General features: G+C 32.7%; 1 protein-coding gene across 6 annotated transcripts; it reads left to right on the top strand.

The window, feature by feature from the left end:
• Positions 1 to 4,345: 4,345 nt before the first annotated feature.
• On the top strand, positions 4,346 to 26,940 carry LOC107465808 (protein CHROMATIN REMODELING 20). Of its 6 annotated transcripts, none has more exons than XM_052253576.1 (27): positions 4,346 to 4,659; positions 5,372 to 5,505; positions 6,384 to 6,511; positions 6,629 to 6,691; positions 7,930 to 8,025; positions 8,107 to 8,199; positions 8,958 to 9,148; positions 9,223 to 9,463; positions 10,197 to 10,310; positions 11,275 to 11,358; positions 13,038 to 13,457; positions 15,382 to 15,704; positions 16,269 to 16,359; positions 16,441 to 16,644; positions 17,574 to 17,693; positions 18,654 to 18,820; positions 19,312 to 19,453; positions 19,637 to 19,786; positions 19,871 to 19,926; positions 20,016 to 20,316; positions 21,102 to 21,234; positions 21,999 to 22,060; positions 22,208 to 22,434; positions 24,474 to 24,677; positions 25,012 to 25,090; positions 25,161 to 25,402; positions 26,129 to 26,940. In XM_052253576.1, exons 2-27 carry the CDS (start codon positions 5,421 to 5,423, stop codon positions 26,505 to 26,507), a joined length of 4,395 nt encoding a protein of 1,464 aa, XP_052109536.1. In that variant the 5' UTR covers positions 4,346 to 4,659; positions 5,372 to 5,420; the 3' UTR covers positions 26,508 to 26,940. The 6 variants fall into 6 exon arrangements, with proteins under 6 accessions (XP_052109536.1, XP_015940266.1, XP_015940270.1 ...); XM_016084780.3 differs by having other exon boundaries at positions 5,369 to 5,505; XM_016084784.3 differs by lacking the exon at positions 5,372 to 5,505.
• The last annotated feature ends 212 nt before the right edge of the window (positions 26,941 to 27,152 follow it).

The raw sequence follows: 27,152 nt of genomic DNA, 5'->3' as shown, positions 1-27,152 counted from the left end.
AATAGATATAAAAATTGCTAATTTAGACAAGAGTACATTAGTATTATTGAAGTTGGTGTTTAATTTTTCATATATCTAACCAGAAATTACCTAGTATTTTCATATTAGTTTTTCAAGATTTTGTAAGTTTTATGGTAGGTCTTAGACATTAATTTAGATGGAAAAATGAAAGACAACCAATTTCAAATTTTAGTGAGCAATTACATAAAACACGTATCAAATACTCAAAATATGACAAAGTGATCAAGTACTCAACATATGACAAACTGTTTTATATTTTGCATTCGATAGTCCAAAGAATCTTGAACAAGAAGCATGCAAGTGAATTGAGTTGTTTGATTATTTTTTATATAAAATCAAACAAGGTAATGAGTATGTGGTTACTAATGAGTTAGCTATAAGATATGATCTAATCACTAATCTTATTCTTAACTTATTAGTATTTGAGTATATAAAGACTTGTTATGCAACTTGATAAGAAATTAATGAAACGAAGAATAAAAGGGATAAGAAAAAGATGGAGAAAAGACGCAATAGAAAAGATACAGTGGAAGTATAAAAGGATAGATAAGGATTTTTTTACTTTACCTTTAAAAAATCTGTTCGTAGCAACCTTGGTCATCGGAAGGGATTTTCTACTAGACCTTCAAAGAACTTATCCTTGACAACCTAGATAAGAAGGATGAAAATTGAAAGAGACCACCACGCAAGATCACCTTAGTGTTGAATCCATCAATCTTCTTCATGCAACAAGCGAATCAAATCATTCACCTCACTTAATTACACTAAAAATAAGTGCATAAAACAACTGAAAATTTTATTCATAAAAAATTGTGTAAATTGTCTCAACAAAGGGGTTTAAATAGACCCCCAACAAATTAATTAAAAGATAAGATAAGATAACTTTATTTAAATCTCCTAAAAATAAGATAACTAATTTAAATTAGATTTGATCTTATTGTATTAGATCAAATTTGATTTAAATTTTAAAATACTAAAAATATGATAACTAATAAAAATATGATAACTAATTTAAATCAAGTTTGATCTTATTAAATTAGATCAGATTTGATTTAAATTTAAAATCCCTAAAAATACTAAATCATAAGTAAATCAAATTTTTCAACAAACTCTAACAGCAAAACAAATTAAAATAAATGCCTAAAAAATTCAAAAATTAATAATAAATTATGCATCCCATTGAATTTGAAAAGCATTATTGGACTTCTTGTTGTCCTGCCTTAACTCAATGAGCCTTATGAGTTGTTGTCCTTTCAGTACCACTGTTTTTGAGACGAATTCTTGGTCTTTTTAATGTCCAAAACTGGCATGGCACAATTTTTCTACTATTCAAATCTTTGAACGTGACGATATTACCATTCTACCCTAAACTCTAAAATGACAAAAATCTCCTCCTGACCACATGCTCAAGAGGATATTTTTGTTCTTTTAGAGATAAAGTATAGAATGGTAATTTTGTCATGTTCAATGATATGAATACTAGAAGAATTACATTATGTCGGTCTTGAATATTAATGAGACCAAAAGTTTATCTCAAAAATAATGGTGCTGACTTTGCGGCACACATGCATAAAGAAATGTATCAATCGTTAATCAATAAAGAGAAGACAAGATCTATTGGGTTAAATGAGGATAACAAGAAGTCCAAGAGTTCTTTTTAAGTTCATTGGGAGACATCAATCAAACATTAAATTCGAATTTATTTATTTAAAATTAAATTTGATTTGTTGTTAATGTTTGTCAAAAAATTTAATTTGATTTTGATTTGTTTAATAGTATTTTTAGGAGTTTAAAATATAAATTAACTCTAATTTAAATTGGCTATTATATGTTTAGAAATTTAATATTTAAATCAAATCTAATCTGGTCTAATAAGATCAAATATGATTTATATTAATTAGGATTAATTTTAGAGTTATATATTTAGTTTAATTTCATATTTTATTGCTTTACTCTAGAAATATTTGATTCCACTTTTAGGCTGATCAATTAGAAATTTATTTAAATAAATTTGTAAGACATTTTTATGAAATTTTGATGCATATATTTTATGGGTGCTTTTATGTATGTTTTTCTATGTGTATTTAAGTGAGGTAGGTGATTTATTTTATTTATTATAGTAAAAAACTGAAGGATACAATTTAAAGTAATTCTTAGTATTAGCGCCTTTCAATTTCATATATTTGATCTAAGTTGTTAATGATATATTGTTTGAAGGTCTAATAAGAAAAATGTTTTTAGTGATCTAGATTACTAAGAATAAGTTTTTTAAGGTATAATAAAAAAATACTATCCTCTTAATCTTTTATCTTTATCTTTTTGTTTTTGCTATTTCGTCTATTTCTTATTTTTTTATCAGGAGAAAAAGGATATTTTTGAGAATAAAATAATTTTGATTAAATAATTAAAATAGAATAAAATAAAATATTTGAGATAAAAATAAAATATTTTAAATATTAGGTTAAAATTTAGACTTAACATAAATGTTAAGAATTAAAAGTTAAAACAGTATTTTATCTTAATATCTTTTGTTATGACAATAAAAAAACCTCAAAAGAAAATTTTATCTCAAATTTAGTTGTATACTCAAGTTTTTATACATAGTTAACAATATATATAACACTTTTAAGAATTAAAAATATGAGTGATTTAGTAATTTGAAAATTTTACTTATGAATTACGGAAAAATACCTGCTAAATTTATTCATAATATTTTTTATAGAGAAATTGTATTAACAATAATTAAACATTGCAATTGATTTTTGACTTTATGAATTAAAATTTTTATAGTAATTCTTTTTTATACATTTTTCTTAAAAAGATAAATACTGCATGTATTTTCATATATTAACATACTAGTTGTGTTTGATAAAACTACTTTTAAAATTTAAAAATATTTTAATAAATATAAATAAAAATTAAATTCAAAAATTAACTAACCGTTCGAGGATATATTAAATTTTTTGTTTCATAATTATTCTTTTTCCTTCATTTTTTGGAGTTATTAGTTAAAAAAATTAATATAATATAATTTTTAAAAGTAGAAACTTATTTGATATATTAAAGAAAGAAAAACTACCAAAAGTACCCATGAAGTTTACGAACGCTGACAAAAGTACCCATAAACTAAGGAAATTAACGATGTACCTATGGAAGATGAGTTCCGTATGACAAAAGTATCCAAACCTAATTTTTTGTTTATTTTTTTAATAAAATTCTCAAACTATCCCCACCCTTAACCTTAACTCATTTTTTTAATCTTCCAGAACTCAACATGCACCTTTAAAACTTGTTATGGAATCCAAAACTACTCCTACAACAGATGAAATGAACCTTTTATGGTGAAAATTTTGGATAACAACGCAACAGAGGATTCCAGCGCCGAGATTAACAAAATAATCAATCAATACCGATGAAGAATCAGAGAAAGAATCATAAAGGAACAATTTTTAATCGTTTCATTTGTTTTTTTCTTTTTTTCTTAATTTGAGAGCTTTCTTTGTGTGCAGGGACTGGCGAAAAAAATAGAAAAGAGCTCACCATACTAAATTTATTTGCTAGGAATTGGTCGAGATCTTCTACCACCACCACCACTATTGATTTTGGTCTGGTCTATTATAAGAGTAGTTTTGGACTCCATGACAAAGGTTTTAAAGGTGCAAGTTGGGTTATGAAAAGTTGAAAAAGTGAGTTGAGGTTGAGAGTGAGGGTGGTTTGGGAATTTTATTAAAAAAAAAACAAAAAATTAGAGTTTGGATACTTTTGTCATACAAAACCCATCTTCCATGGGTACATCATTAATTTCCTTAGTTTATAGGTACTTTTGTCAACGTTCGTAAATTTCATGGGTACTTTTGATAATTTTTCCTATTAAAGAAATAAGTAAATATTATTTTGGATTTATGAAGATTTTGTTTTTGGTAAAATATTCCAAATAAAAGAGTTACCCCAATCTTAAAAAGTTTATCAAATCAACATTAAAAGTGAAAAGAGATAATTTTTAAATTTGTTCAACCTAAACAAAAGCAACTATTTTATAAGGATAAAAAATTGATAAGAAAAAAACTTTTAAATAGAACAATTTGATCCCCAATCTTCTATAATCCTTTATATCTAAGTGAGATTGAGAAAAATACTTTGGAAGGAAAAAAATCTAGAGAACTTTTTATATTTTAATATTAAATAATAAATAAATAAATATATTATGTAAATTAATTATTAAAGTCAATTATTAATATAAAATATATATAATTTCCAAAAAAATAAATTGTTAACTGCTATAAATAAAAACGAAAAAAAAAAGTTTGATATGCTTTTGGCGTACTCGTCCCTTGCTCCTTCTTTCTCCCCGGTCGTGCCGTAAAAAAAAACACCACATGACACCACTTCTTCCATATTCCGCAACCGAAACCAACACAAAACCCAATAACGTTTAAATCTCATACCAACACACACACATCTTGACCTTCTCTTCTACACTCTCTCTACCTTCTTTCCTCAAATAAGAGGGTTGTTCTCTCTGGGTGTGTACCGAACTCCTTCTTGTTTTTCACGCGCGCTCTCTCTCTCTCTCTCTGCAAAACCTAGAAAGATCCGAGTTGCCATTTCCACCGCTGCAATCCCAACCTTCCGATTAAGGTACCAACACGCTTCGCTCTTAGCTTGATTTGCAAAACGGTTACTTTTAAATCCACGAATTCTCGAAATGCTGGTTCCTTTGGAATGCGCTACTCGAACAAAGTGTTTACCGAACTGGTTGGTTTAAATTGTGTATAGAAAAATTAGCTCCTGATTATTAACGTGTCATGGGATATACTAAGCACTCTCTTTTTTATTCAATGTATTATTGTGGCTTTTCTTATTAATGTGTACCTTGCTGTTCAATTTCCAATATATATATATAGCATTTTTTTTCATTAATATATTGTTCATAAGGTCTGTTTACCTAGCTGCAGAATAAGGATAGTGTGCCAAAAGTTTCCTCTTTGGTAAAACATTAGCAGGGTTGAATGAAACATTGGATGATCATGCGTGAATAACGCCTATTTGGTTCTGGAGAACATTTTATTTATTTGTTTTGTGTGTACTGGAAATGCTATTGTGAAAATTTTCCTAAACGAAGGAATTTCGGTAACTTTAGGGCAACTATATCCGTGACTCACACATCGAATACAAAGGGAAAGAAAAGTGCCACAAATGAAAAAACTGTTTGATTTTTCGTAACAAAGATTTTTACTTATTTTGAAAGAGCTGAATTAAATCAAGTTGGTTATACTTTATTATTGTAGCAACTAGATTCATATATGTGGGTTTTGTCGTTAACCTGTTGCTTCGGTTTGCTTTGTAGTATTGACCTGATCAAGGGGACGAGTAACACCAGGACTGCATTGTCCAAATGAATGACACTTGACCTGGAAACTGTCATCCACTTTTCGTATTCTTGTTCAGTTGGATTCCTTCCTATCGTTAAAACAACTGCATTAGGTTTCTCACTTATCAACATTTGTTATTCTTTTACTAGTGGGCATCCTTTCATTCTAGGTCGTAGAGTTTACTGGTGAGGTTTCACGAGACTACAGTAAGGTGATTAAATGTTTATATGTTTCTCTCAGGAATTATGGTTCCAGCATTTTAAGACCATGTGTTGCCTCTATGGCATACCTAATTCCTATAACAAGATAATTTATTTTTGGCAGTTTGAAGTTTTGTATTGTTTCTGTGTGTGTAGATTATTCTGTGTATTACTGTGTTATACCAAGTGATGCAGATCAATCTGTACTAATAAACACAAAAAACAAAAAACTCTTGCCGATTGTGTCATAGAACTAATATTTAGAAATGCTTTCTGGTGATTCTGAGAATACATTCCTTCTTGTGAGTTCACTTGAAAGCTCATCTCAGGTTAGGTAATTGTATCTATTAGTCTCATGTTGGCATGGTTTTAGAACAAATTGCCGAAATGCATCTTCATTTTGAATGAGTCAATAAGGTCTATGAATCTATGAAGGCTGTGCTATTGTTATTTGTGGAGTGTGGACATGTCGATTATTTGTGACTTAAAAAGCTTGTCTGCTTTTAAATTAAAGAACACAAATCGTAGGTAAAATAATGAATTCAATATCCATGGGGTACTGCAACTGATTTACTAATCATGGGAAGAAATTATTATCTTTGATTGTGACGATAATTTTTCTAAATGAATTTTATATAGTTTGCTGTCCTAGTATATTGCACTGCTGTATTCTTTTTCTCTGCATGTTGTTACTTTCTGAGAAGGTTGTACATACATATGTAGTTGATACAATTTAATGTTCAATCTTGTATTTTTTTTTTTTCTGTCCTTTTGATGTAACTTTTACTAGAGATGGAGGGAAAAACCGAGGATGAGGTGGTAGATATTGAGAGTGGTTCTAGTGGTTCTTTCAATGATGATTCTGATGATGAGGGATCTTTGCCTCCTGAAGTTGATGATGATAGAGTAAATCTTGAGGTCAGCCATGTGGATATTTTGTTTCTCACTTTCCTCTTTGTTTCTCAACTTTTTAGTGATTAATCCATGTGTAAACTTCAATGCACTTCGTTTTATAATTTTATTTGTATTATGAAGGAACCTTTGACTGAGGAGGAGATACAAGACCTTATTTCTGAGTTGTTAGAAGTAGAGAGCAAGGTATTATTATAATTCATAATTCATTACATCACTAGAGAGAAACATTTAACTACTGTTGGTGTATAGTTTGTTGAATCAAGCTCTCCATAATACTTATATATGATAAAGCTATATTTAAACTGTTAGAGCATTTAAAATTTTGGAAGTAGAATGGTAAAGAGATCACAAATTTCTTTACCGTTAATTTCCTGGTAACTGCTCCAGAAATTTATTGAAACCATGTTTAGAATTTTGTAATCACGTTTATCCTTTGGGAACAATAATCAATGTAGTTACTCATCATCCACTGTTTGAAAAATTGAGCAATTAATTGTTTCTAATCATGTATCATGTAAAAATTTTACCCCCAGAATTATTTTATTTTGGGATTTTTCAAAGATGAAATTATTCTAGTGTAATTAATTGCAGATAGTGGCAGCCCGAAATCCGCTATGGAAATATAGTGTCATGAGTCGTGACCTATGGCAGAAGTCGTATATATTGAATATGTCATTAGATATTCTATAAATTATAAATTTATTAATCTTTTTGGTAACAACCTTAGTCATGGAAAGAGTTAAACTGCTTTTCGAGTGGTTATTTTAGAGAAAGAATAATGAAACAGTAAGGATATGCCTTCAACTATATGTTGCGATGCTATCTGCTATATTTCCACAATGGATTTTTGGATCACGGCTATGTACGGTTAATTACTCTAGTATAATTTCATCTTTGAAAATCACAAAGAATAAAATATTTGAAATTTGAGCAATATTTAGGAACAATGAAATACATAACTACCAACATAGAAAAGAAAATTAGAGACTGAGTCAAGATTTGTAGGAAATTCAATTCGACAAACATATCTCTAACTTTAATAGAAACATAGAATCCTGGTCTATTACAACCAGAAACAGAGAATGCAGATCACATAAAGGCATAGGAAGAGCACGGACATTAATCATGTCAATTTTATCCTGCTTGAGGCTCCACATAATGGGTATACTGTTCATTTTTCTTTAAGATACGAAGGTCATCCTACTCTTTGTAACACTATATGATTTTACACCTACAAATTTGGGGAGGTTTTTATTAAACACAAAAGGACAAGAGAATCTAGTAGCAAGAGTTATTTTTCCTGTAAAATGTAACTCAACTATTAAGATAGTATGGTATGCAAACTTGCAACGAGGTGTATGCACTTTTATTTTATGCATGTGTTAAAAGTCACAAATGGAGGTTCTCTAATGGTTTTTTAGGCTGCAGAGGCCCAAGAAGCTCTTGAAGAGGAGTCTCTTGCCAAAGTGGAGAGTGATGTTAGACAAGAATTGCAGCAAACTCTGACAGAGGATGATGTTAGTTCATCTCTTTGGCCTTGGCTGTTTTTATCTTTTGGATTTTATTTATTTGTCATGACTTGTGTGTCTTGTATGTAGTTGGAAACTGCTGTTGCTGATGAGATGGCTACTTTTAAAGAAGAGTGGGAAACTGTGCTGGACGACCTTGAAACTGAAAGTGCCAACTTGCTGGTATCTTCAATTTTCAATAGATGTTTTGGTTTGTATGCTTGCTGATTGTGATTAAAATTGTTGTCTATATTTAAATTGTTGTTATCCGTTGTCTTCTCTTAAATTAAAGTAGCCCATTACCCAGACCCATGGTGACAGCCTGGACTGTGATCTTAAACCTTCAAAACTTACCTTATATTTGAGCTAATGTGGCTAGTGGCTTAAAAGAAAATGCTAGTGATTTGACTATTTACTAGAGCTGTGTAATATTGCATATTATAATACTTTGTTCCAAATGGAAGTAATTTTTACCTCAATGAGTTGAGTGTGCATTGTGGTGTGTTTTAGTTACTTATAGCCATATTGGAGTGAGCAATGGCTCAACCTGCTCTTTATGCATTAGTCCTTTTGTGCCCTTGGTTAGAGACTGGTTCACGTAATACAAGCTTAAGTTCATTAGTCACTGTCATTATTTAATCATATTGCTGTTGAGAGTCAACATCATGGAATTTGCTGCATTTCTTTTTAACCGATGGTAACATATTCTCATTGCACAAATAGCCTCTGCTTTTAATCCTGCCCCATAATGGTGGGAGCTTTGAGCAATTGGGCATCCTTTATTTATTTATTTTTTATGCTCGAGTTTGATGTTGAGTTCTTGATGGGATTTTTTGTGGTTAATATGTATGGGCAGTTTTCTTGGAGTTGTTTTTGAATTCTTTCTTTATTAAGATGTGCATATAATTTTTATCTGCCACTCTTTGATATGATATGAGTAGGAACAACTCGACGGTGCTGGAATTGAGCTCCCAAGCCTTTATAAGTGGATTGAAAAGGAAGCTCCCAATGGTTGCCGCACTGAAGCATGGAAAAAGAGGAATCATTGGGTAGGGTTGCAGGCAACTACGGAAATTGCTGAATCAGTTGCTGATGCTGAGAAGTATCTACAAGTAAACAGACCTGTTAGAAGGTATGTTTTTTACTTGGTATTTGGATCAGGATATATTCAAATACAATATTCATGGTTTTGTGGTGTTGGTTCAGGCGACATGGTAAACTACTTGAAGAGGGAGCTAGTGGATTTCTCCAAAAAAAAATTGGTGATGAAACCAAGGATCCTGTAAAGAAAGGAATGGAGGGAGATTGGGATTTGTTCAATAAAATAGTGTCTGATGGGAGTGGCACTGATGTTTCATTTGGCAGTAAGCACTGGGCTTCTGTTTATTTGGCCAGCACCCCACAGCAAGCTGCACTGATGGGACTCAAATTTCCTGGAGTTAATGAGGTGAATATACAATTTTAACTGTGGCTGGTGAACAGTAATGATGCTTTTTCGGTCCATTGAAGAAAAAAGATAGTGTCAGCAATTGATTTTTGTTTTCCTTATTAAATGTTGGGTTTTACTAAGTTCCCCTTCCTAATATAATGCAACATGTTTGCCTTCTTCGGCCTTGCAATTGTCTTTGAAAAATGAAAACTTGTTTGAGTTTGCTAACTGCTGTGGCATTAGCATTTAGATTGCATGATTTATTCTTATGTTTTGGAATTGTTATTTGAGGGTTTGCCAATTATAGTTACTCCTGTTTGTATGGTTTTCTGTCCCGAACTAGCACATTGGTTGATTTCTGTGGCACTTGGACTTATTATACTGTCAATGCTTTCTTAAATCCTGGTCTTGTATGTATTGACATAAAATGCACTTCAGCAGCCAGGGACGAATATATGTTATATGTTGTGGGGGCAAGTGCCCCAACTCGAATTTGGAAATTTTTTTGGTAGTATATGATCATAATATTTATTTGCCCCCATTATGTTGTTAAATTTGACCCCATTGTATTAAATTATTATGAAATTTATTTTATTGTCACATTATATATATTTTGCCTCCATTGTCAAAATTTTTTAGATCCATTACTGTTAGCAGCCAACCCTTATGTTTTACTTGTTAGTTAACATATTTGTTGTTAATTGACTGGTTTTTTCACCCGTTTTTGCTTTTGAATTCCATTTTCCTTTAGGTAGAGGAGATTGACGATGTTGATGGCAATTCGGCTGATCCATTTGTTGCAGCTGCGATAGCAAATGAAAGAGAACTAGATCTTTCTGAGGAGCAAAAGAGACAATTTAAGAAGGTTGGCTATTATTACGTTATCTGTCATTTATTGCATGAAATGTGTATTGGTCCTTGAAAATGTACTGCATTCACAATTTATTGTTTGGTTTTGTGTAGTTTATAATCTACTTGTTGAATTATGCAACAACAACATGAAATGAGTTTGGATAATCTAAAGGATTAAATTGTTTATAAAACAACAACAAAGCCTAATCCCACAAGGTGGGGTCAGCTACATCATAGGTCATGTTTATAGTGAGACCGTTTACATGTAGATTTTCTTTGCTAACCTCATGTATGATCTTTTTAGGTCTTCTTCTACCTTTCATCACTTGTGTATCTTCCATTTGATCCATCCTTCTAACTAGATGCTCTGTTGATCTTTGCCCCACATGTCCAAACCACCTAAGACAAAATTCTACCGTCTTTTCAGTAATAGGCGTTACTTTAGTTCTCTCTTATATCTTCATTTCTTATTCTGTCCATACATGTTTGATGACTCATCCATCTAAACATCCTTATCTTTGCCACACTAAGCTTATGCTCGGGCACACTCTTTGCCGCTCAATATTTCGTTCCATATAACATAGTTGGTCTAATGGCACTCTGATAAATCTACTTGTGAATTTTAAAGGTACTTTTTGGTCACATATAAAGCCAAATGCATTCCGTCACTTTGTCCAACCCACTTGAATCCTATGTTTTATGTCCTCAATTTCTCCGTTATCCTATATAATATATTCAAGATACCTATGGTAGGGATATATATAAACAAGAAAAAATTAAGGACATATAATTATATAAATCAGGGACTGCATAAAAGTTTAATGCATCTGGCTAGTGTTAGATTCATCAGTGAATATATAGGCATTCCCTGTTAATGAATTTTGTTGCCATCTGCATATTTTCTACTCTGTGCTGTTCATAAGTTTGTATGTTCAGGAAATTGATTACTTTTTGTTTCCTTGTTTGTTTTTGTACAGGTCAAAGAAGAGGATGATGCTATTGTTGATAGGAAGCTTCAAATCCATTTGAAACAAAGGAGGCGTCGGAAGAAAAGTAAACAGGTGAATTATTGATTTTTATTCTCCTTTCTCATTTTTTTGATCCCAAAACTGTCAGACATTACTTGTGTTTTTCATAGGATATGTTGTTCGTAGGAATTTAGATCTTACTTGTGAAAGATTATTTCTGTATCATCTACCTGGTCTAATAATATTTTATATTGGGTAAATGAAAATGTTTATTAATGATTGAACTTATTTGAGTTTGTAACTTAGATTAGATATTATCACACACGTATTGAATATGAACATAATTCAGTGAGAGGTATGCTCACTGACCAGGTGGCAGATAGTAGCCACATGATAAAGCTTCAAACTAATCATTTTTAGCTTCAAAGATGATCTAAATCATTTTAAGAGTATATTTGGACTATCTTCAGATTAGCTTATATTATCTGTGAACTAAATTGTAAAATCAAGTAGTCCTCTAACTCAGGAAACCGTTTAGTGATTTGGGTAGGCTGTGATTGGTTTACCTTTAAAGGGAGAAATTCAAGTAATAATGTCTGGAGTGAAATTTGAAAGAATGAAATTGAATTCTCTGGAAGGTAAGAAAAAAGTTTCCAATTTCGTTGTGTCTAATTTAGTTGAATAGTTTATTCCCTTACAATCCACTGATATCTCAATTTCATTATTTTCTTTATTGGTTGACACAACCAAGATGCCAAACATGTGATTTCTCAGCTTGTGTTTGGATGAGATTAAGTTGAAAATTTGAAAGGTATTTTCTTCTTTTTGGTAAAGATATCATAGGTTGCTCAAAGTGCATTCTACTTCATGCAATAGAAGCCAGTGTTGACCACTGTGACAAGTAACAATCTCTAATGGACGTGGGAGCAGAAATTTAAATTGGTGATGGTGCACACTTTGAATGGTGCACACTTCATAAGTTAAATGGGTTAACAATTTACCCTCAAACAAGAATAATTATTACCCCCTAAGGATATGTTAGGTTGATGGGTAAAAATGGGGTGGAAATTTTCACGGATGAGTTTGATGTGTAAAATTGCATAGGAAGCTTACTGTTGAAAAATTTTTGCATCGCCTTTTTATCTTGTGGCCAAACATATGCTAAAATTTTTAACATTTTTACTTATCAATCAACTCATCAGAACCCCCACCCCACCCGCGAGGCCCGCGTCACACACAAATATCTAAAAAAAAAACTGAACTCCATGGGTGGTTAGTCTCATGTTCTCTGTGTTTGTGCCTGACAAGAAATTTTTAAGGGATAGAATTAGGCATCTAGCATCTATTTAGTGTAAACTCATGATTCTTCATAGAGAACTTTCCCTCTTAGACATGTTGAGAGATTGGAAAGCTATGCTTAATAGATAAATCTTTTGTTTTCTTTTGTTTTTGTATAGGGGATCCCATATCCCGAATTTATTTTATCCTTCTCATCTTAATGAAATTCTGTTTTTATCCCAAAAGAGAAAAAACACCGTATAGTACAACCGTTAAAAGTATTTAATTTGACCTATCTAATTGAATAATAGGCATTTGATTTTTTTCTCCTTTTTAATCACTATAAAACTTACCAATGACGTAAGTGCTATTTATTTGTCATCTTTTTCGTTCCCTTCTTCTGTAACCATAAACCTATTATTCGTCCCACGGAAGTAACTTGTGTTGATGGGAAAATTATTTCTGATGACAAGAATTCTTTTCTGAATTTGCAGAACGATAAACTTGAAGATTTTGATGCTGGTTACGATCTTGAAAAGGATAATGCTATGAGTACTGGTGACTTGGCTGATCCACCCAAATCTTTGTTGGATGATATTATTGAACAGCGGGGAACTAAGCGTTTGAATGATGGTGAGCTCGACACTGATAATAAAAAGTCTCGTACTATTAGTGATGACAGTGACGATGACACAGATGCCATTGAAGACAAGGTAGATAGGAATATGAGTACTCTAGAGGAAAAAGGCTTATTAAACAGTGGTGCTGATACTCTTCCTTCAGTGTGTCCAAATGAGAAATTTCACTGCACAATTTGTCATCAAGTGGCTCTTGAAGTTCACTCACACCCTCTGTTGAAGGTGATTATTTGTGGAGATTGCAATTGCTTAATGGAGGAAAAGATATGCCGAAAGGTACAAAATTTAAGGCAATTTTAGTGATATATTTGTGCTTGCCTAGTTTTGCAATATTAGTAGAACCGGGTTTGTGTTGAAGAAGTTGAAAGGCAGGTATTTTTGTGAAGATATATAAATTGATGGAAATGGATCTTCTCAATTTTTTTTTCTCTTAATTTTTTTGTCAAGTGTGATCTTCTACCATTCAACATCTTCTCTCACATGTTTTCTCTTGATTCCACTTAAGGAGTGTATGGTGAGAGATCACACTTGACAAAACAATTGAGTGAAAAAAATTGAGAGAATCTATTCCCTAAATTGATTAATACGTTGTTTGATTAGTTTACGAAGGAGTAGGATGTTATTCAAAAGCAGCTGGAGGAAAAATCATGGTTTTAAATACAGTTATGAATAAATATATTATTATTATATTGTAGATAAGTTAAGACAATATCCTTATTGAGAATAGGCTCATTTTTCTCACATCCTGATGTTGAAATTTTCTACCCATAAAAGAAGGTTGAGAAACTTAATTTAAATTCTTAGTCATTCTAGTAAATATGAACTTTAAGCAACAGTTATACATGGAAACTCTAATCCCAAAAGTTCAAACTGTTAGGTAGGGACACATGAATGGTTATATATCTAACATGTTTCTTTTGGTAAGAATCTCTTTTTTGGGCTTGATGTGTGAATTGTGCATAGGTATTTTTTCTGGTCTTTATTTGTCTTATGTTTAAATTCTTTCACTTGGGAGCAACAAGTATTGAACTGTAGGTCAAACTTTTTTGTTTGCCTTGTGCTTAAATTTTTTTTTTCTTTGTTGGAAGTAACAAGGATTGAACTCTGGACCTTCTTTTGGTCATAGAAGCTTTAATATTGTTATGAAATCATGTATCTCAAAAGCTTAAGCTGTTGGGTAGAGGCGCATGAATGCTTATATACCTAACAAATGTGACATTTGTTTCTTAAGAATTAACAAAGTATTATATCAGGATATCAGGATATGAGAATAGAGAGAATGAGGGTGAGTGATTGAGTGTAACTGAATCTGTTTTTGTTTATTACTGAAGAAAGCACTCTTCTGTGCTTTATGTGCAAGTTTGGATTGGCTTTTTTAGTGAAAAAGTACTTTTTTTTAAATAAAGTACTTTTATTCAATTTAAAACCTATTTGGATACGTCTTTTAGAAAAAGTACTTTTATTAAAAAAAGCAAATTATTTGCTTTTTCTAAAAGCTAGCAAGACCTTGCTTTTTAAAAAAGCAAAAGCAAAAGACGTTTTTAATTCTGAAAAACTCTTTTTAAAAAGCCTATCCAAATGTGAAATAATTTTTGTCTGTTAAGAAAAGATCCTTTTTAAAAAGATGAAAAAAATTACTTTTTTCAAAAGCCAATCCAAACTGACCCTGTATACAACTGTGTTCTAGTTTGTTGAGCAACCTAGACTTAGGGGCAATTCTGTCCTTCTAACCTTAAGTTAGTTATGACAGCTATAAGTTAGTTACAGCTGCTCCGTCCTAGCTGGAACACTACTCTTTGGGCTATGCTACTACTCTCATAAGCTATTCATTAACTTATTCTGTTATTGCCCTTCATACCCACTTCTGTTTGGGACTCGTGCACTAAATATGAAATATGTGCACTATGCAATGGGCTTAAATCTGTCCAATATTATTCTCTGATAGCTAAACTTCTTATGGCTTTGAAGGTGGATTTTCACGTTTAACATTTATGTTTAATAATTCTATTGCCATGCACCTTCTAAGAGTAATCTTACATGCTGCTGCAAACTTCTGCATTTTCCAGAATACAGTTTGTACATGATTCGTATGGTATGTTGATGAAAAATATTCTTGCCTGGTACTACTCAGTGACTACGAAAAGCTCTTCTGGGCTGATGTAGTAATGTAGTTTTTCTATCGTATTTCATTTGGTTGCAGGACCTGAGTCTTGATTCTCCCTCAAGTCATTGTGCATGGTGTGGAGGAAGCAGTGGATTAATTAATTGTAAATCATGCACAATGTTATTCTGCACCAACTGCATAAAGAAGAATCTTGGTGCAGAATCTCTTACTAAAGCTCAGGCCACTGGCTGGGATTGTTGTTTTTGCCAGCCAAATAGTCTGCAAAGACTGACACTGCTATTGGAGAAAGCTATGGGATCTACTGCTGAACTAGTTTCCAGCTCTAGCAGTGATTCAGAAAATTCAGATGATTCAGATGATTCGGATGAGTCTGATGCAGAGATTAATGCTACAATCAGGTGGAGTTATTGTTATAGATTTAATTTATATAATGTTTGAAATTTTTTGATTTAATTTTTTAATTTATATAATGTGTGTCCAATCAGATTTGATTTGCAGTCAAGTAAGGATTTGCAGGTCGTCTTGATTTATTTGGAGCTGAACATGACTGTTGGATTTCCTCCAATGCCTAGGCTAATAATTAATTTTTCATATTTTCCTATTAATAAGCAGGCGTACACTGCAATTCTTAACATTCTTATCGTTAAGATTTAGCCGTTAATGTCATTGTGAGTTATAGTGATGTTCCTTTATCTATTTATTTCCGTTGCTATTCTTCTGTTGATATGTTCTGGTTATTATTTTGAAATGATGTGCCTTAGTCTTTATTCTTTAATGGTGTGTTGCTTTTGTTTTTTACTTTTAGGTATCTATATCTAATTAGAAAACTTCATTTTACATGTTTTTATTGCTGTGTTGATTTAACTGATTCTTGCATGGAGATGGAGTATGAAGCAAATTACCATTATTAGTCTATAATTTAGTTGCAGAGATGGTCATTATAATATCTTATTATCTTACAGCTCTAAGAGAAGGCGCAAAAAGAAGATTCGAAGGATACTCGATGATACGGAATTAGGTGAAGAAACAAAAAAGAAAATAGCAATTGAAAAGGTGGCATTTTGATGATGATTTTGTTGTGTTGAAACTTGTCTTACTGCTCCAGCTTATCAATTATTGTCCCTACTTTTGCAGGAACGTCAGGAACGCTTGAAGTCTTTGCGAGGCCAGTTCTCTGCTTCACCAAATGAAATGAGCTCATCAAATTTATCCGAAGGGGCTAGTGTTGAAGTTCTTGGCGATGCGGCATCAGGTTACATAGTGAATGTTGTGAGGGAGAAAGGTGAAGAAGCTGTCAGAATTCCTCCGAGCATCTCAGCCAAACTCAAAGCCCACCAGGTATTCTGTTTCCTACTTAAAAACTGTTGCTCCTTTTTCCTTGTGATGTTTTTCTCGTTGAATGTAACTTCTCAATTTTGCTTGCTATTTTTTTAGTAACCAGTTGCTTAAGTCCCTCATGTCAAGGTTATCCATGTAGATTTATTTATTTAGGGAAGACAAACATTTTAGGATCTACTTGGTGTAAGAAGAAATTGCGCACGTTTTTATTTATGCTGTTTGTCAATGTCCTAATATCTTCCTCTTTTATTTGGCCTTGGGATTGGTTACCTAAACCTTTGGAAAAAGGGGAAAAAACTTGGCATTGATTTGCAATAAAACTATATTATTCAATATACACTTATTGCATGGATGAGGTGTAATATAGCTTCTATGGAAGTAAGAAAAATGATTCTGTTCTGTTCTCATCCTCCCTTGCCAAAGGGAAGAAAGCTAATCTTACTTTACAACTGCTACGGGTAGCTCTCAAGGGTGAAACTCATTACCCTCACTACTCAATAGAGGTGCAAGGCTGCAGAAGTACCAAAACCACCACAATATGCATCACTTCCAATTGAAAAGAAAATTCTTGTACTATATTAGTAGAAGAAAATGAGAAATGATAAAGATAATACGATGTTGCCACCTCTGTATTTCAGACTGCTTCCTTTTTATTTAATCCTCTGTATGGCGAATCTAAGCATGAGCTGAACATATGTTCCAAACAGTGTTGAAACATTTAATCTTGGATGCTGATACATTTTCTTCATTTGCTACTAGAATAAGGGAGCTTTAATTGCTAAATAGGGAAGATTTGGGATATGACCATCACCAATCCGCACTAGCCTTGTCTCTTCCGTTCATTTGTATTTTCTTAGTGCTGCCTCTTTGAGAATGTTTTCTTGAAAATTTGCAAGATGTACAACTTTGTTTTTTCTTTATATTTGCAGATTGCAGGAATAAGATTTATGTGGGAAAATATAGTAGAGTCAATAAGAAAAGTGAAGTCTGGGGATAAAGGTCTTGGCTGTATTCTAGCTCATACCATGGGCCTTGGTAAAACTTTTCAGGTATTCTAGCTCATACCATTGGCTGTATTCTATTCTATGACTGATCAGTGAATTCTTGTTAGTTGAAGATACCTGACAGATAAATGTCATTTATGTGAAAGGATGATAGTGCATTTCATTTGGTTGATTTGAGAAGTGAATTATATTTATCTAGGACACTTTGGAAGGTAGGACAGGATAATACCTAACCATAAAAGGTTTATTTGGCTGGATGTTTTAAGGGCTCTTAAAATTCTAATACAATATAATTTTTAATAGTAGTGTATAAAAAAAATATAATATCTTATTGAGTGGGGATCCCCTTACACCATCAAATAACTTTTATAAATTATGAATTTCACCAATTCAACCATTGAATTATGTGGTAGTACCTTGACAAGCAAGCTTACTGAATTTCATAAAATTCAGACATTAATAGAAATGTATTGTAATAATCGTTATTCACTTATATTTTCAAAACTATATTATTTGTTAAAATAAAATGGTATAATGAAATATCAAATCGCTTCCAGAAAAATTGATCTAAATGATGAAATCTCTCAACTCAATGGTTGGATTGATGAAGCTCATCTATAAAAGTTATTACACCTATTGTAAGTCGATCACCACCTATATTATATTATTTATTTTATAGTTTGTTATTGTTGTCTTGCTTTGTCCAAATTGGAAAAAGATATTAACCTCTTGGTATGATAATATTTACAATCTATCATAATTGAACATTAAATCAATTTTTGTAATAAAATATAATTTTATAAATGTTTATTGGATTATGAATTTAAAATAAGTTGTATTATTTACAGAGATTAATTTTAATGCACTATCAATATTGAAAACATTATGATCCATAAAATGAGTTATATTATGTTCCAATCACATTTTATATTTTTCATAGAAAATGTCTTTATTTTATTAATAACTATTGTTGTCATAAATATTTATTATTTTGTGTTATTTTAGGTGATTGCTTTCTTGTACACTGCAATGAGGTGTGTTGATTTGGGGTTAAGGACCGCACTTATAGTCACACCTGTCAATGTTCTGCATAATTGGCGGCAGGAGTTTATTAAGTGGAAGCCCTCAGAGTTAAAGCAACTCAGAGTCTTCATGCTGGAAGATGTACCAAGGTTTGCTTATTATTGTCTTTCGATGTCAATTGAGAGCTGTCACATTTTATATTTGTCTAGTTAATCTCACTTTTTGAATTTGGTGGCCCATTCATGCAAGCACATAACCCTGTTGATATTGATTCTTGAGGAAAGGGTTATCATTTTGTATGTCTCTTGAATTTTGTTACCGGTGTATCAACAAATTGCGACTGATTTTTTATTCAAATTGCCTTATATTGGTTGATGAATAGTAATGTAATTATTTTCAAGCGTTTTCTTCATCACTTGCAAGATTGGAGTAAGTGGATAGATGTATTTATCTTTGATCAACAGAGAGAGAGATAAGAATGATTACTTTATTATTTATGAGCTTAATCATTACATTAGATTTTGAAACATCAAATACAAGAAGTCAACTGTAATATCCATGTTGCTGGAGCCCTATTCACTCTCACATTTCAACTCAACGATTACAGTCATCATCACATTGTTTTCTTAACTCTTCTCAGAGATAGGAGGGTTGAGCTGCTTGCAAAGTGGAGAACCAAAGGTGGTGTCTTTTTGATTGGTTATACTGCTTTCCGTAATTTATCTTTTGGGAAGCATGTGAAAGACCGGAATGTGGCCAGAGAGATTTGCCATGCTTTGCAGGTAGATTCTTGAAATAGCATCCCTTGTTAGCTGAAAATTTCTTTTTCTGTTGTCAACTATCATGATACTACTTGGAAATCTAAGACTTGTACAGTCCTTATCTACAGTACTTATGTTAAGGCAAAGTATTTATCTACATTATTAAACCCATGATTCCTCTGAATTGTTGACCTGTTACTGTAGGATGGACCGGACATTCTTGTTTGTGATGAAGCCCATATGATTAAAAATACAAGGGCTGATGTAACTCATGCCTTGAAACAAGTAAAATGCCAAAGAAGAATTGCCCTGACTGGATCGCCCCTTCAAAACAATCTCATGGAATACTATTGTGTAAGTCTTCATTGAAGTTATAAAAATTGGATGATGAATAAACTATTGTATGCACTTTTGAATCTTTCATTTTCTTTGAAACAGATGGTTGATTTTGTAAGAGAAGGTTTTCTTGGAAGCAGCCATGAATTTAGAAACCGGCAAGGCTTTCTTTACTCTCACTTCTCTGATTTTTGCTGCGAGTTAATTTCTTTTATGTTTCTTAGAAAGTATTTTACTGTATTTGCAGCTTCCAGAATCCTATAGAGAATGGTCAACACACTAATTCGACTCTCACAGATGTGAAAATTATGAACCAAAGATCACATATTCTCTATGAACAGTTAAAAGGCTTTGTCCAAAGAATGGACATGACTGTGGTGAAAAAGGATCTACCCCCCAAAACTGTCTTCGTGGTAACCGTCAAGCTTTCTTTGTTACAAAGAAAACTGTACAAGAGATTCCTTGATGTGCATGGGTTCAGTAAAGACAGCGCTCATGAAAAGTTTGGAAAAAGATGTTTTTTTGCTGGTTACCAGGCGTTAGCCCGGGTAAGTTTCTATGTAGACCATGTGGTAGTCAGTTTAATTGTCTGCTATGTCAGTATTGATAATAAAAGAAAGAAACAGGTAGTTATAGGAAATAGGAACAATTCGACGAGAGGGGATAATAGAGTTGGTTATTGTAAGCTGCTGCAATGTAGAGAATTATAGCCCTCTGACACCTGTATATAGAGTAAACCCAGTGTATATGACTGTCCTCTCTCATTACCTTGCACTGCAAGGTACACAAACCTCACCTATATATACCATAGTGAAACACTAAATCTTAGAAGTTATAGTCACTTTCTGTTCTCTATATAGTCTCTACTTTTCTTTGCGTTCTTACTATTAGGGTCTAGGGAAATGGTAGAAGTTATAGTACTTTTTTTCCCTGCTGTTGGGTAGGGGGATTCTGTTGAGGGTAAGGTAAGACTCAAGTTTGAAAAACTTAATGAGTTGTTGATTGCATATAGTCTCTTTTTCTCTATTTTACTCATAAATCTCTTTTAATTCAGTCAGTGCTTCTTAATATATAATTTCAAGCAGCAGCTTCTAATGTATGTCAACTCATAAGCAGCTGTTTAGAAACTTAATTGGTTTTTTGGTAATTGTATATTGTCAATATTGGTCAGTTATTTTCTGTTAATTTGTTGTGTTCTTGATAAATGTTTTGCCTTTTCAGCAGAATACTTTTGATTAGTGTCTTAGTGATAGGAATGTGGTAAACTGTTTTATTGCATCATACCTTATTTGGTATTTCATGAATCATGATGATAAAAAGTTGTGCGTGATAGATATGGAACCACCCTGGGATCTTGCAATTAACAAAAGAAGACAAGGACTATGTAAGACAAGAAGAAGCTGTTGAGAATTTTATCGTGGATGACTGCAGCAGTGATGATAATTCTGATATTAATGCTGTTGGAGGTAGTTTTCTATATTTTTAAATATTATTACTTGTTTTACTGAAGGCTTCCTTAATATGCAATGGGTAGTTTTTAGTATGCATCTCAGCATTTGCATAAGCAATAATTATTGTGAGTTGTTCCTAGTAAGTTATTAGTATGCTGAGTCCGTATAAACTTGTTGATGTTGTTGACATCTTAACAGAATAAGAACAACTAGAATGAAAGGAATTAATTTTAAAAATCATCTAAGTTGAATTAGAGAATTCCAATCTTAATAGCTAATTTGAAGCGTAAATAGTGCAATGCGCAACTACTTTGGTCTTTGTTTTAGTATGCTATGAATAGATTTAATGGCTTAAGTTACATTTTGCTCTATTGCATCAGCTGAAAACCAATGAATCCTAATAATTCTTCCAAATGTCTGGGTAGCATGTAAATGATCATGCTGTTAAATATCCTTATATTCATCCTAATTAAAATTGTGGTTAGGCTGAATTTCAGGTGGTATTTTTAAAAGAAACAAAAGGTATGATAATGAGTCTTGTTTGTTTGTTTGTGACATGAAGATAGTGATTCTAGTGAAACATAATAGAGAGAAGTAATCAAATAGTAATGAAACATATGTTGATGTTTGTTACCGAGCATAACTCATGGACTGTTTCGAGGTTTGCCCCTCCCCACGTGCGCGCGCACATGCTCCTCCTCCTCCCCCCAACCTTTCTCCTTTGCATTCTCATAAATTCAATTCTCCACAATGTCTTTTGACAACTCATTACCTTACAGAGAAGATGAGGTATGCAAATGATTTGCCGCAAAAGAAAGATGGTACTGGCTTTTTCGTAAAGGTATGAAAAGACTATCAATTGATTCGTGATATAATACTTTACTTAATCCTTTCATTTTGCATTAGAATTTCGAATATGAGATGATGTGTTGCCTTCTGGCGATTTCTTCTGATATAGTGATGATGTTTCTTATATGTATCTTTCTAGGGTTGGTGGCATGATCTACTTCCTGGAAAGATTTATAGAGAGCCTGATCATGGTGGCAAAATGGTTTTGCTACTAGAGATATTAACCATAAGTTCTAGTGTGGGCGATAAGGTATTAGTTTTTAGTCAGAGCATACCAACGCTAGACCTCATAGAACTTTATCTCTCAAAGATACCTCGACATGGCAAACCTGGGAAGCGTTGGAAGAAGGGGAAAGATTGGTATCGGTAAGGACATGCCCAATTTGCTGCTACTTTTGTTAAACTCCTTTTCTATCCTTTTATTTTTTACTAAAAGAAGAATATAATTAATAGAGAAAAGAATGATACACTGTAGTGGAGAAAAAGAGATCCTGGAAACAAAAAAAGATTGCAACAAAAGATTTTTGAAGCGTAGCTGTCAAAGTAAAAGAGGAAAAGAACTTGTTTATCTGAAAATCCATTGTTAAAGGGGCATATATTGTGCACTAGCCAAATATTCCAGATAGTAGTGTATAGTTGTATACTGTACAGTGCCACAAAGGTTTTCCCACTTTCCTGCTGCTAAAATCCATGAACATAGACAATAGAAACTGATCTAAGGATGCAAGGCAGATAGACTGAAGACACCGAATGAAGTATTCCACAATAATAGAGTTTCAGAGTAGAAAGAGAGCAGGAGAGAGAAGCAGAGAATTGTAGAAAATGAGGATGTACTTATATTAGAGTGATGAGCTAGTATTTATACATAGAAAGGCGAGTTTTCAGCACTCTAGACCAAACGGGTAGAAGGGTCTTTACTAACTTTAGTTTGTTAGGGACTTTTAGGGTGGAATCTATCTTTAGTTGCCAGCTCCTAAAACTAGCAGTTTCTAGATTCTCAGCTTCTAGGCTCTTCTAGATTCCTTACTCAGCTCACTCTATTACAAAAAGAGTCAGCCATAGAACAGTGCAAAAGCATGTCAATCTGTTTCTGAACTTTTCTGACACAAAACACACATCAGGAGATTAATCAATAATCATGTTAAGCACAGCTGTCCAAATAAAGGTTCGAACTATAGAGGGAGCTTTGACTTCTAGATGGGTTTATCAAGGTGTAAAGATGTTGGGATTAAGGAGTGAGTTAGAAACTGGAATTATGATTTACAACTGTACATACTAGATGCATGAAGTGACCACAACCTTTCAGGGTTAGAAGACAAGAAGCAATGTCAAGAACACCTGGTTGCTTGAAATTTCTTAAATGCTTTAGTTTGCAGGCATTATTATTTTAAAATTGTGGGGTAGTCTTTGTTTTGGTTGCTTCTAGATTTATTATGCTAATGTGTTATCAGCATGATTACATTATTATTTACAGTCTTGCAAAATATGGTAGTAGTAATAGATGTCTTTTAGGTAGCGTTTGGTGGAGAGACAGAGACAGAAAGACTGAGACTGAGAGACAGTGACTAAAGAGACAGAGATTGAAATAAATCTCAGTATTCTGTTTGCTGCAAAATGGGAGATAGAAATTGAAACAAGAATAGAACTCTAATTTAATTTACACAAAGGGTAAAATTGGAATTAATTAATTGAAATGAGGGTATTTTAGGTATAAAATATTATTAAAATTTCACTCTAAAAATTTTAGTCTCCTGTGTCTCCACTTTTTGGAAGTACTGAAATACTAAAATTTTGGAGATAAAGACAGAAATTTTAGTATCAGTCGTTGAACCAACAAACATGATACTGAGTCTCAGTCTCTCAGTCTCTGTATCAGTACCTCAAAACAAACGCTACCTTAGAGAGACATGTTCATTTCATAGAGTATCCTCATTGAACCTTATGTATGAAACTTCTCAATCATCATATTGTGATATAGTTATGTGATGTATGGACTGCATAAATTTCATTGCTGACCAGTTTATGCCAAAAATCGAAAGGTTGGGAGGGTTATCAATTATCTCTCCATCCAAGTAAGATATATGTAATAGCTATTTGATTTAAATAATGTCTCTACTGTTTTTTCTTTTTTTATTTTCCTTTTGGTTAATTTAGCCCATATGTTATTTGCAAGTAAAATTCTTGTTTCATCTAGTCATTTAGTATATTTAATTTTTTACATTTGTACTCTTTTCTTTTCCTACTGTTTCTTGTTTTCCTTTGCTTTTCTGTTGGTTTCATCTCAATCTGCATTTATGATGTTGCTATGCTAGAACTTAATGTTCAAGGTGTACTTGAAATTTAGATGGTTCTTATTATTAATGATCCTTCCTAAATTCATTATTTCCCTTTGATTTAACCTCCAGGCTGGATGGAAGGACAGAGAGCTCTGAAAGGCAGAGGATTGTTGAGAGATTTAATGAGCCCTCAAATAAGAGGGTAAAATGCACTCTGATTTCAACCAGAGCAGGTTCTTTGGGTATTAACCTTCATTCTGCTAACCGTGTTGTTATAATTGATGGTTCTTGGAATCCAACATACGATCTGCAGGCCATCTATCGTGCTTGGAGGTAAGCTCTGGATAATCTTTCCTCAATGAGTTTTCTTGTAGATATATTTGGAGTTGAGCAATCAGATCTGTAATATAATTTTAAAGTAATGTGGGTAAAGCAACTTTCAAATTGGATGTGGTGTTGACTGTTTAACAGTTTTATTTTGGGTGACAAACATAACAAAAAGCACAGTGCTACATAGGGCTCTTTTTCGATGGTTAATGTTACACAATATTCTTGGTTCGGAAAGATATTTTTAAAATTTAAAATTTTTGCACACTTTATTCAGTAACAGCTTATCTGTTTACAATTCGCTTGAACCTGATTGAAGTCAGTATCTCCATACTTGCAGGTATGGGCAGACAAAACCTGTATTTGCATACCGATTGCTGGCTCATGGCACCATGGAAGAGAAAATATATAAGCGCCAGGTAATAACACCTCATCATATGCTTCTATTGTTCTCTTTTCAGTATTTCTGACATGGAAATGGTTTTATAGGTAACAAAGGAGGGGCTTGCCGCTAGAGTGGTTGATAGGCAACAGGTGCATAGGACCATATCTAAAGAAGAGATGTTACATCTGTTTGAGTTTGGTGATGATGAGAACCCTGAGACTTTGGCTGAACTTAATCAAGAAAATGGCAGCAGTAGTAATACAGTTAAACATACAACACCACATTCAAATGGAAGTAGCAACTCTGATAAGCTAATGGAAAGCTTACTTAAAAATCATCAACCCCGGTACATTCTCTTGACTTGAAAGTTGTTTCAATGAATCTTTTCCACGACTATGCTGTCTTTATAGGTTTGACATCTAAGTTATCATTGTAGGTTATGACACATACTTTTTACCCTTTTAACCTAACCGTTGGTCTTGACTAGTGTTGAATCTTGGAACAAAATTGAACTCTAGTACTTGATTTCTTTCGGTGTATTACCAAAGACTTTAAATATAATTGACAAACTAAAGTACTATCCATAAGTCACATACTCTTGTACAACTTAATGGAAAAGAGTCACAAATGTTTGTGCTGGGTACTCATTGATTGAGAAAACAGTTCCCGTTCGTCAACGACTGTGTAAGCCCAATTGATCAAACATCAATAGAAAGGTCTTGGGTTTATCTTTAGGTAACAGTGTTTCTTTAAATATTATCTCTTATACTAATATATGCAACCTAAGCATAACTTGAAATGGAGCAAATTTTCCCTCCATCAAATTTTGTGGTGCGTAAGAGCCTAAGAGCGGCAAAAGAAATTCTATTAGGACATTTGGTCACTAGGTGCTGCGGTCTTTAGTATGTTTATGACATCAGTTGAACCAAATTGTTCAAGATTGAGCGGCTAGATAATAGCATGCTAGACTCAGTTCTCTAAAATACCTGATTCTTCAATTCAGTTTCTCCCCCTTTTTTTCCTTCCAAGGGTAAGTAATCATAATGTATCTAACCTAATATTTTGATGCCAGTTGGATTGCCAATTATCATGAACATGAAACCCTGTTACAAGAAAATGAAGAGGAGAAGCTATCAAAAGAGGAGAAAGACATGGCTTGGGAGGTGTACAAGAAATCACTTGAATGGGAAGAAGTGGGGAGGGTACCAATTAGTGACCCCATGCCTGATCAAAAGGCAGAGATGGCTGCAAGTTCAAAACTACAACAGGTGAAAGACCCTCTTAGCATGGTGTCAAGTAGTAGAATAAGGAATCGTTTTAACATGAGAAAGTGCACAAACCTTGCACACATGCTCACACTCAGAAGTCAGAGAATAAAACAAGGTGGCTGTACAGTTTGTGGGGAATGTGCTCAGGAGATCAGGTGGGATGACTTGAAGATTACTAAATAGATAGGAAAAGGGGCAAGGCAATGGTGAAAGGTTATATAGTTTTATCTGTTAATATATATATATATTAATCTAATCTTTTTTTTTTCTTTTTCTTTTTTTCTGGGGTTGTTGTAAAGGGATTATTGCCCCCATATTGAAAGGGGATTATGAATACTTAAAGTGAGCATGTTGATACAGAGAAAGTAAAAGATTAATTATTCTTGGATCAATAGTTCCACTTACAATGGAAGTTAAGGATAATTTGACTTGTTACTTTCTCACTCTATCATCATGCTCATTTTCGGAAATTCATGTTATTTATTTTCCTTTTTTGTTTAGATAAAATAGAAATGCGACAAGGTGAGGATGAGACAATCCTAAGTGTCAATATGTAACCAAATCTACAATCTATTCTTTTGGTTATAAATGCAATGTGCAACATGTTCTTGATTAATTTGTGTCTTTGATAAAATAGAAATTTTAGCAAGGATATTTGGACTGTTCATGTATAATATTATTTCTGTATAGTTGGAAGAAATATTTTGGACTAGATATAAAAGAATCTTGATTTTGATAAATTAGAGAGAGAAGAGGCCAAGTTTTCATTGAACTTTTTCTTATTTAAAGAAGAAAGCATAGTTTCAGAACCGAATCGGTCAAGCTACT

Source organism: Arachis duranensis, chromosome 9, assembly GCF_000817695.3.
Source record: "Arachis duranensis cultivar V14167 chromosome 9, aradu.V14167.gnm2.J7QH, whole genome shotgun sequence".
Lineage (NCBI taxonomy): Eukaryota > Viridiplantae > Streptophyta > Magnoliopsida > Fabales > Fabaceae > Arachis > Arachis duranensis.
This window is presented reverse-complemented; position numbering and strand designations above follow the sequence as displayed.